Source organism: Bos mutus, chromosome 1 (genome assembly GCF_027580195.1).
Source record: "Bos mutus isolate GX-2022 chromosome 1, NWIPB_WYAK_1.1, whole genome shotgun sequence".
Lineage (NCBI taxonomy): Eukaryota > Metazoa > Chordata > Mammalia > Artiodactyla > Bovidae > Bos > Bos mutus.
In genome coordinates this window covers 152,334,818-152,345,920 of record NC_091617.1, presented here as the reverse complement: position 1 = coordinate 152,345,920, position 11,103 = coordinate 152,334,818, and the positions used below count along the sequence as shown (strand labels likewise).

Genomic DNA, 11,103 nt, shown 5'->3' with positions numbered 1-11,103 from the left:
CTGCTTCTGTTAGGTCCATACCATTTCTATCCTGTATTGTGCCCATCTTTATATGAAATGTGCCCTTGGTATCTCTAATTTTCTTAAAGAGATCTCTAGTCTTTCCCATTCTATTGTTTTCCTCTATTTCTTTGCATTGATCACTGAAGAAGGCTTTCTTATCTCTCCTTGTTATTCTTTGGAACTCTGCATTCAATGGGTATATCTTTCCTTTTCTCCCTTGCCTTCAGCTTCTCTTCTTTTCTCAGCTATTTATAAGGCCTCCTCAGACAACCATTTTGCCTTTTTGCATTTCTTTCTTGGGGATGGTTTTGATCACTGCCTCCTGTACAATGTCATGAACCTCTGTCCATAGTTCTTCAGGCCCTCTGTCTATCAGATCTAATCTCTTGAATCTATTTGTCACTTTCACTGTATAATCATAAGGGATTTGATTTAGGTCATACCTGAATGGTCTAGTGGTTTTCCATACTTTCTTCAGTTTAAGTCTGAATTTTGCAATGAGTTCATGATCTGAGCCGCACTGACCCCACCCTTTTTATCAGCTAGCCTCCAAAAGAGCCCAATATGGAAAAGAGGGGAAGGTAGTATTAACTTTATAGTGGAGAAACTTGGCCAATGCTAAATTGGCTGAGTAATAAAGAATAATAACAGTGATAAGTCATGTTGATTGCAGGTTTCCCATCTATAGGAAGGGTACTTGGCCTTTGTGATATTACCCTCCAAAACCCTTAACCTTAGTTCAGTAAAAGAAGAACAACCTGATTCTATGGTGTGTGTGTCCCTTTAAGGTTGTTTGTATTGTTGCCTGTGCTTAGTCATGCTGGCTCTGCACTCTTGTGTTGTTGAACAGAGAAAGAACTTTGTCCGTAGCCTGAAATATACATGTAATAGCCCTTTCCCAAGGCCCTGTCTCCCAGGCGTGAATTTTAAAGGCCTAACACTTTTCCTTTATGTAAAGATAAAATTGCTGAATTTGTTAAAGGTTATGCACAACTGCAAAAACAGAGGATTATCTCCCCCCTCCAAGTCTGGCTGAGCAACTTCACTTTCACTTTTCACTTTCATGCACTGGAGAAGGAAATGGCAACCCACTCCAGTGTTCTTGCCTGGAGAATCCCAGGGACGGGGGAGCCTGGTGGGCTGCCATCTATGGGGTCGTACAGAGTCGGACACAACTGAAGTGACTTAGCAGCAGCAGCAGCAGAGTTCTCTTTGGGCCACAGCTGATACTGCTAGAGGGCACTCCATCACTTGGTCAGTTATAATACCTGCTCTGACCCTGGCCATAAATATAATTTTTTCTTTAGAGCCAAGCAAGCTCAATCAGAACAACCAACTGAATCTCACTCAAAAATCATAACCTTCCTCAGTCATGGGATGGACTTACGTGGTTAACACCAAGCTACGGTCATTAAAGTTTAAAGGCTCCTTTGTGCTGTGATTGTGACATTGTAAAAACATTACCATTGAGGAAACTGGGTAAAGTATAAGGAATTTCTGTATTATTTGTTACTACTGTTCGTGAATCTACAATCATCTCATAAAGTTTTGTCAAAAAGCAGAGTTCTTTCCCTGATTATTAGTTTTGTTTTGTTTTTTTTTTTGCAACTGATTAGAAAAATTCCTTGAAGTTGTAATATAATTGGAAACTATCTAAAGCATAGCTGTTCAAAGAAAGTTTCTGCTGTGATGGAAAGCGATACATGCACTGTCTGGTACAGCCATCACTAACACATGTGACTCAGCCCTTGAAATGTGGTTAGTGGAACTAACAGACTGAATTTTAATTGTATTATTTTGATTAAAATTACATTTAAGTAGCCACTAGCTTCTGGCTACCATAAAAGAATGTGGACAAAGAACATTACCTACCATTTCAGTAAACAGAGGATATTGAAGCCATCGAGTCATTAGCCACTGCAGCCCACCCCAACGGTGCACCCAGAAAGGAATTCACAGCAGAGAAAAACAGGATACTGGCCCCAGATAGAGTTCAAGTGCACATCAAAGGAATAATTTCAGTAAGCCCAAACATTTATCATACACTGAAAACTGCTAAATTCATTAATTTGTGATGTTTTATTTAATTAGCAGTAATTGATGTTTCAGGACCTGGGTTTTTTGGGCTATTTTTGCAAAAACTCCTGTATATCCTGGCTCCTCCCTTACCTCTCCAGAACAATCCCTTAGAGGTATCTGAAGAGGCTATATCCCAGGCTTAAAACCTCAGTTCAGTTCAGTCGCTCAGTTGTGTCTGACTCTTTGCAACCCCATAAACCGCAGCACACCAGGCCTCCCTGTCCATCACCAACGCCCGGAGTCCACCCAAACCCATGTCCATTGAGTCGGTGATGCCATCCAACCATGTCATTCTCTGTCATCCCCTTCTCCTGCCTTCAATCTTTCCCAGTATCAGGGTCTTTTCAAATGAGTCAGCTCTTCGAATCAGGTGGCCGAAGTATTGGAATTTCAGCTTCAAAATCAGTCCTACCAATGAACACCCAGGACTATCTCCCCTAGGATGGACTGGATGGATCTCCTTGCAGTCCAAGGGACTCTCAAGAGTCTTCTCCAACACCACAGTTCAAAAGCATCAATTCCTTGGCACTCAGCTTTCTTTATAGTCCAACTCTTACATCCATGTAAGCCAGCCAAATAAAATGTAATTCTCAACTTTCGTGCTTAGTCACCTAGTCCGAATCTTTGTGACCCCATAGCCTGCCAGGCTCCTCTGTCCATAGGATTCTCCAGGAAAGAATACTGGAGTGGGTTGTCATGCCCTCGGCCAGGGGATCTTCCCAACCCAGGGATGGAACCCAGATCTTCCACATTGCAGGTGAATTCTTTCCCATCTGAGCCACCAGGCAAGCCCAATATAACAATATTTGACAGATTAAACCTGGGCACAATGAAAATATTATACTTAATGTTAATAACTCTTAACATGCTTATATTACTTAGATCAACAAGCAAACATTAACACTAAGTATTTAATACTGAATAATTCCCAGTTCATTGTGAACCTGAAATTCATTTCGGTTAATTTCTCTTGCATTTAGAATTATTTGCTTTGTAAGCATTTATTTTTCTGTAGGCCAATTAGATTAGAACTCATTTACAAACCAATCATAACAATATTATCCAAAAATATCTCAACTTTTAGTTTGTGCTTTTTCTTTCAGTGGACAGGACACAGCACAGAAAGGAAAATGATATTATAACCCCCTAATTCCTCTGTTTTAAGCACTAACAGGTAAGGAAGAAAATTAATTTCCCACCACTGAACTAATTTATGAACCTTCTCAGTCTCCATTTCCTCACTTTAAAAATGTAAATAAAAAGATGAATCCTAAGGCGCTATTTGAGTGGGAGAAAGGGCTGCAACGCCCCTTTGCACCTGTACACTTCAGGAACTGCAAACAAGTAACCTGACAACCCTGCAAATAAACAGTGATTTAGTGAACACTCCTCACGAGGTAAAAATCAGCCAAGGCTAAGCCAGTAGCTTTGCTTTCATATTTACGGGAGAAACCAACAATTACTTGATCTCTACCATTTTCTTCCAACTTATTCCACAACTCGGGGTTTCCAAGACTTCAGTTACAGTGATATTTTTCAAACACCAGGAAAAATAAAGTTAGTACATATGATTCATTTCTGCAAGCGCAACCGTGAACACGGGAGAACAGGAGGAAATCTGAGGATCACTTCAGCTCAGTTCAGTCGCTCAGTTGTGTCCGACTCTTTGTGACCCCATGGATTCCTGCACACCAGGCCTCCCCGTCCATCACCAACTCACGGAGTTTACTCAAACTCATGCCCATGAGTCGGTGATGCCATCCAACCATGAGGATGGGTATCAGTTTTAAACTGAGCGTTTAACGTTCTCTACGTTAACCTAGAGAACACGACCAATAAGAATGATTCTCTCTGCCACCAGCCCGCCAGTCGCCAGCAGCAACTTTTCAGGAGGACTGTTCGGAAAACTCCGCAGAAGTTTTCTCTCTACACACGCCGCACCTCTGGGGGTCCCCAGGGAGCCGAGCCCCGAGGGGCGGAGCCTGCGTCTGCGCCTGCGCGCTCAGCCCAGGCGCCCCTGGGTGATTCAAGCCAGTGATCGCTCCGCGCACTGCTGTCTCGCGCAAACGCTGGGACTCGCCGCTCCCTATTGAAGGCAACTCAACGCCCTGCACACCGGCCATGTCGTCCTCCAACTGCGTGGCGCTGGTCACCGGGGCCAACAAGGGCATCGGCTTCGTCATCGTGCGTGACCTGTGCCGGCGGTTCTCGGGCGACGTGGTGCTCACGGCGCGGGACGAGGCGCGGGGTCGGGCGGCCGTGCAGCAGCTGCAGGCTGAGGGCCTGAGCCCCCTTTTCCACCAGCTGGACATCGACGACCGGCAGAGCATCCGCGCCCTGCGTGACTTCCTGCGCAAGGAGTACGGGGGCCTCGATGTGCTGGTCAACAACGCGGGCATCGCCTTCAAGAGTAAGAAGCGGCTGGGTGCTCCAGGAGAGGCTGTCACCCGCTCTGAGCATCTCGGTCCAAGATGGACCAAATCTGTCTGGGAATCGCTGTAGAGGGGCTTCTCCCGCCTGTGGGGTCCAGAATGACTCCCTAGAGAAGGAGAAGGGAAAGGGGAAGAGGTGCGGCTAGAGGAATTGCGAGGAATTGGCTGCTCTCTAGCCGGAGAGAACTTTTAGTTTCTCTGGCTCAGAATCCCGGGCACCTTTTCCAGGTTGATGCACAGCCCCTTTCTGATGCACAGAGGTCCCATGTACCCTTTGTACAGCGCCGTGCCAGTGGTGTGTTCTTGCAAAACTGTGCTTCATTATCAACCTGGGAAATTCACACGGGTCCAATACTGATTGTATTGTGCACAAAATTCAACCGATTTTTACCTTCACTAGTTGCACACAAAATTCATGAGCGATACCTTCTTAGGGAATGTTACCGCGCGAGAACTGTTTCTTGACTCCACTTTGCTTTTCTCTTGAAAGCTGCTGACACCACACCATTTCACATTCAAGCAGAGGTGACTATGAAAACAAACTTCTTTGGCACCAGAGATGTGTGCACAGAGCTCCTGCCTCTAATAAAACCGCAAGGTGAGTCTGATTGGAGCCGACAGCAGTGCTTCTGGCAAGATCTGGGCCCACCTGGCTCTGGTCTCATCTACAGGCCCCTGCCGCTCCTGCTCAGCTTCCCTGCCCTCCACCGTGTCTCCACCCAGCCGGGTGTCCTGCACCCTGAGGTCCCTCCACACACTGCCCAGGTCCTTGGTGCTGTCTGTCCACCTGCTTTTTGCACATCTGGCTCTTTCTTCTCTTTCCCATCTTAGCTCAGAGGTTTCCTCCTCCAAGAGGCCCTTGAGCTGCTCTGTGCCCATCACAGGGGCAGTTCCCTCAGGAGTCCTTCCCAGACCTTCTTTCTCCTGTCCCCCTCTTCCTCAGGCTAGTGGCGCCTGCACCACCACCAGTTCATTAGTCCCCTTCCCCCCAAAGACTTGTCCTTTCCCCAAAACATCTTGGTAACTAATCCTGTCATCCACGCACCAGGAAACTGGAGGGCACCCTGCCCATACGTGGGAAGTAAGCCTGCCCGCTTATTGTCATTACCAGGTCCTAAATTCGTCCAGCTGAGTTTCTCCCCAGCCGTCTGCCCCATCCTAGCTCTACAAACAGGCCCTCAGCTGTTGTTTCTAAACACTTGTAAACCCTCCTAAGGGACCCCTTGCCCTTCTTGAATCCTTTTCTTTCTTGACAGGTTCACTGCCCCTCCCATAAATCCTGCAAGTGTGAATGAAGTCCAAGCCCTTAGTGTGGCTAATAGAGATCTCTAATCTGATAACTGCCCTTCAGTGTGCTCGGTGTTCTGGACAAAACAAACTCATTCCTCTAGCTTAAACTACTGTAATGTTTACCCTGAAGTAAGGGGCTGCGAGAGGAACCACCCCCATTAAACACACAAAGTAAGACAAGCAGATACTTTAAGAAGGATTCCGAGTGTGCCTAGAGATTGAGGACACGTGTTTACAGTTGACACTCAGCTTCTCACCTGTTTCCCTGTCCACTCCTGGAAGGTGCTACTCCTTCAAACTTGGTTCACTAGGACCTCAGAAGTCAGCTCCTAAGTGTCCCCTGATTCTCCGAAGTGATGTCTTTGCTTTTTAACAGCCTGTCTGCATTTGTCATAGCTTTGTTCCCAAGCAGCTCTCACCTGATTTCATGGCTGGCTTCACCATCCGCAGTGGTCTTAGAGCCCAGGAAGAGGAGCTCTGTCACTGCTTCCACCTTTTGCCCTATTGGCCATGAGCTAATGGGACCAGATGCCATGATCGTGGTTTTTTAAATACTGAGTGTTAAGCCAGCTCTTTCACTCTCCTCCTTCACCCTCATCAAGAGGCTCTTTAGTTCCACTTCGCTTTCTACCATTAGAGACCATCTGCATATCTGCGGTTGTTAATATTTCTCCCACAATCTTGATTTCCAGCTTGTTAACTCATCCAGCCCGGCATTTCACATGATGTGCTCTGCGTAAAAGTTAAGCACGGTGACAATAGGGAGCCTTGTCGTACTCCTTTCTCAACCAGTCAGTTGTGCCATACAGGGTTCTAACTGTTGCTTCTTGACCTGCATACAGGGTTCTCAGGAGACAGGTAAGAAGGTCTGGTATTCCTGTCTCTTTAAGAGCCTTCCACAGTTTGTTATGACCCACACAGTCACAGGCTTTAGTGTAGCCAGTGAAGCAGAGGTGGATATTCTTCTGGAATTCCCTTGCTTTCTCTGTGATTCAGCGAATGTTGGCAATTTGATCTCTGATTTGTCTTCCTTTTCTAAACTCAGCTTGAACATCTGAAAATTCTCAATTCACACAATGCTAAAGTGTCACTTGGAGGATTTTGAGCTAATGGGAGATGAGTATAATTGTCCAGTGGTTTGAACATTCTTTAGTATTCCCCAACTTGGGGCTGTGATGAGGATTGACCTTTTCCAGTCCTGTGGTCACTGCTGGGTTTTCTAAATGTGCTGACATGTTGAGTTCAGCACTTTAATAGCATCATATTTAGGATTTGAAATAGTTTTGCCAGAATCTCATCTCTCCACTAGCTTTATTGATCGCAGTGCTTGCTAGGGCCCACTTGACTTCAGACTCCAGAATGTCTGGCTCTGAATGAGAGACTACACCATCGTGCTTATCCAGGTCATTAAATCTTTTTCATATAGTTCTGTATATTCTTTCCAACTCTTCTGGATTTCTTCAGCTTCTCTTAGTCTTTACCACTTCTGTCCTTTACTGTACCCATCTTTGGATGAAATCTTCCTTTGATATTTCTGATTTTCTTGAGGAGATCTCTAGTCTTACCCTTTCTGTTGTTTCCTCCGTTTCTCTGCATTGTTCACTGAAGAAGGCCTTCTTGTCCCTCCTTGTTATTCTCTGGAACTCGGCATTCACTTGGGTGAACCTTTCCCTTTCTCCCTTGCTTTTCGCTTCTCTTCTTTCCTCAGTTATTTGTAAAGCCTCCTCAGACAACCACTTCGCCTTCTTGCGTTTCTTTTTCTTTAGGATGGTTTGCTCACTGCCCCCAGTGTAGTATTAGGGACTTCTCTCCATAGATCTTCAGGCACTCTGTTTACTAGATCTAATTGCTTGAATCTATTCATTAGGTGCACTGTATAGTCATGGGGAACTGGATTTAAGTCGTGGCTGACCTGCCTAATGGTTATCCCCACTTTCTTTAGTGAAAGCCTGAATTTTGCTATGAAGAGCTGATGGTCTGAGCCCCAGTCAGCTCCAGGTCTTGTTTTTGCTAACTGTTACAAAGAATGTAATCACTCTGATTTCGGTATTGGCCAATCATTTGGTGATGTCCATGTGTAGAGTTGTCTCTTGTGCTGATAAAAAAGGATATTTGCTATGACCAGTGAAAGTCTCAAGGCATTCTCAGGATGCCCAGCCCAAGGTTAGAGCCTTGGTCCCACGAGTTAGGACTGGGTTGGAAAAGGAAGTCCTAACCTCCTAGGTACACTTACCAGGAAATGAACCTCTGCACCAGGTAGCTGAGAAACAGGATGAGAAATGCTGATGTCATCTCCATCGTGGGAAGATCCCACAGCCCCTTGGCAGGGAGGGAGCCCTGCGTCTGAGATGCAGCATTGCAGAGTGAAGTTTCCGTTGTTATGGTCAGAAAGGAGGAAAGGAAGAAGCAGTCATGGTTGAACTAGATGCTCTCTGTTCTCACCTGCGTTATTGGAGATAGTCTGGGGAAAAAGGTTCATTTGCTGTATGCCCTAGGGACCATTTCCAGAGACTTTAAATGGTTGAGTTTTGAAAATAATTTTCACAAGTCATTCTGGGTGGTAGATTCACAGACTTCTTCCTTCGTGACTTATTTATTGAGTTTGAATGAAATATTTCATTCCTGTAATTTCTAAGATAATTCAGTTCAGTTCAGTCGCTCAGTCGTGTCTGATTCTTTGCAACCCCATGAATTGCAGCACGCCAGGCCTCCCTGTCCATCCCCAACTCCCAGAGTTCACTCAAACTTATGTCCATCGAGTCGGTGATGCGATCCAGCCATCTCATCCCCTGTCATCCCCTTCTCCTCCTGCCCCCAATCCCTCCCAGCATCAGAATCTTTTCCAGTGAGTCAACTCTTCACATGAGGTAGCCAAAGTACCGGAGTTTCAGCTTTAGCATCAGTCCCTCCAATGAACACCCAGGACTGATCTCCTTTAGGATGGACTGGTTGGATCTCCTTACAGTCCAAGGGACTCTCAGGAGTCTTCTCCAATACCACAGTTCAAAAGCATCAATTCTTTGGTGCTCAACTTTCTTCACAGTCCAACTCTCACATCCATACATGACCACTGGGAAAACCATAGCCTTGACTAGACAGACCTTTGTTGGCAAAGTAATGTCTCTGCTCTTTAATATGCTATCTAGGTTGGTCATAACTTTCCTTCCAAGGAGTAAGCGCCTTTTAATTTCATGGCTGCAGTCACCATCTGCAGTGATTTTGGAGCCCAGAAAAACAAAGTCTGACACTGTTTCCACTGTTTCCCCATCTATTTCCCATGAAGTGATGGGACCAGATGCCATGATCTTAGTTTTCTGAATGTTGAGCTTTAAGCCAACTTTTTCACTCTCCTCTTTCACTTTCATCAAGAGGCTTTTTAGTTCCTCTTCACTTTCTGCCATAAGGGTGGTGTCATCTACATATCTGAGGTTATTGATGTTTCTCCCGGCAATCTTGATTCCAGCTTGTGCTTCTTCCAACCCAGCATTTCTCATGATGTACTCTGCATATAAATTAAATAAGCAAAAATTAATTAATTAATTAATTAAATAAGCAGAGTGACAATATAGAGCCTTAACATACTCCTTTCCCTATTTGGAACCAGTCTATTGTTCCATGTCCAGTTCTAACTGTTGCTTCCTGACCGGCATAGAGATTTCTCAAGAGGCAGGTTAGGTGGTCTGGTATTCCCATCTCTTGAAGAATTTTACACAGTTGATTGTGATCCACACAGTCAAAGGCTTTCGCATAGTCAATAAAGCAGAAATAGATTTTCTCTGGAACTCTCTTGCTTTTTTGATGATCCACTGGATGTTGGCAATTTGATCTCTGGTTCCTCTGCCTTTTCTAAAAGCAGCTTGAACTTCTGGACGTTCATGGTTCACATATTGCTGAAGCCTGGCTTGGAGAATTTTGAGCATTACTTTGCTAGCGTGTGAGATGAGTGCAATTGTGCGGTAGTTTCAACATTCTTTGGCATTGCCTTTCTTTGGGATTGGAATGAAAACTGACCTTTTCCAGTCCTGTGGCCACTGCTGAGTTTTCCAAATTTGCTGGCATATTGAGTGCAGCAGTTTCACAGCATCATCTTTCAGGATTTGAAATCGCTCAACTGGAATTCCATCACCTCCACTAGCTTTGTTCGTAGTGATGCTTTCTAAGGCCCACTTGACTTCACATTCCAGGATGTCTGGCTCTAGGTGAGTGATCACACGATCGTGATTATCTTGGTCGTGAAAATCTTTTTTGTACAGTTCTTCTGTGTATTCTTTCCACCTCTTCTTAATATCTTTTGCTTCTGTTAGGTCCATACCATTTCTGTCCTCTATTGAGACCATATTTGCATGAAATCTTCCCTTTAGATGTAGCTTACTTTTGAAAAACATTAGAAATAACACGTTGTCACTTATAATAATAAAACTCATAAAACCCTTTGAGCAACCCCCTCCCAAAATACATTCCCTTCCTTCCCTAATGTCCTCTTTCAAAAGGTCAGGCCTGTCCCAATTGGGTATCATCCTTCTCGTGCTCGCCTTTCTATGGACTGATTTGTGTTGTATTTTAGGCAGAGTGGTGAATGTATCCAGCTTTGTCAGTGTCAACTCTCTAAAGAAATGCAGCCCTGAACTGCAGCAGAAGTTTCGAAGTGAGACCATCACAGAGGAGGAGCTGGTGGGGCTCATGAACAAGTTTGTGGAAGACACAAAGAACGGGGTGCACAGGAAGGAGGGCTGGCCCGATACCGCATATGGAGTGACGAAAATTGGAGTCACAGTCCTGTCCAGAATCCACGCCAGGAAACTGAGTGAGCAGAGAGGAGGGGACAAGATCCTCCTGAACGCCTGCTGCCCAGGGTGGGTGAGAACCGACATGGGGGGACCCAAAGCCTCCAAAAGCCCAGAAGAAGGAGCAGAGACCCCCGTGTACTTGGCCCTTCTGCCCTCAGATGCCGAGGGGCCTCACGGAGAGTTCATTTCTGAGAAAAAAGTTGTGCAATGGTGAGCTCATTCACAGCTACACCATGGATCAATTTATATTGCTGTCCCAGATTCACCAAACAGACACTGACAAAATTATCGCTGTGCAGAAAAAAAGAAAAAGGAATCAAAATATCCAGATCAAGTTCTCACTGGGAGAGGGCTGCTAATCTTGTAAAGAGTTTTCTGACTTCTTCTGTGATCCCAGGGGAGGAAAAGTGGGATGGGTGACAAATAATAAAAATAAATAATTCCTTATAAATGTCCCTTTGTGCAAACTCTTAAATGGTGAATCTGCTCCATTATCCGTAATAGTTGAAGCT

General features: G+C 45.1%; 1 protein-coding gene across 1 annotated transcript; it reads left to right on the top strand.

Moving 5' to 3' along the window:
- The first annotated feature begins 4,032 nt into the window (after positions 1 to 4,032).
- On the top strand, positions 4,033 to 11,046 carry LOC102280721 (carbonyl reductase [NADPH] 1). The gene is made up of 3 exons (XM_005905712.3): positions 4,033 to 4,492; positions 5,005 to 5,112; positions 10,369 to 11,046. The coding sequence occupies exons 1-3, from the start codon at positions 4,204 to 4,206 to the stop codon at positions 10,803 to 10,805; spliced, it is 834 nt and encodes a 277-aa protein (XP_005905774.2). The 5' UTR covers positions 4,033 to 4,203; the 3' UTR covers positions 10,806 to 11,046.
- Positions 11,047 to 11,103: the final 57 nt, after the last annotated feature.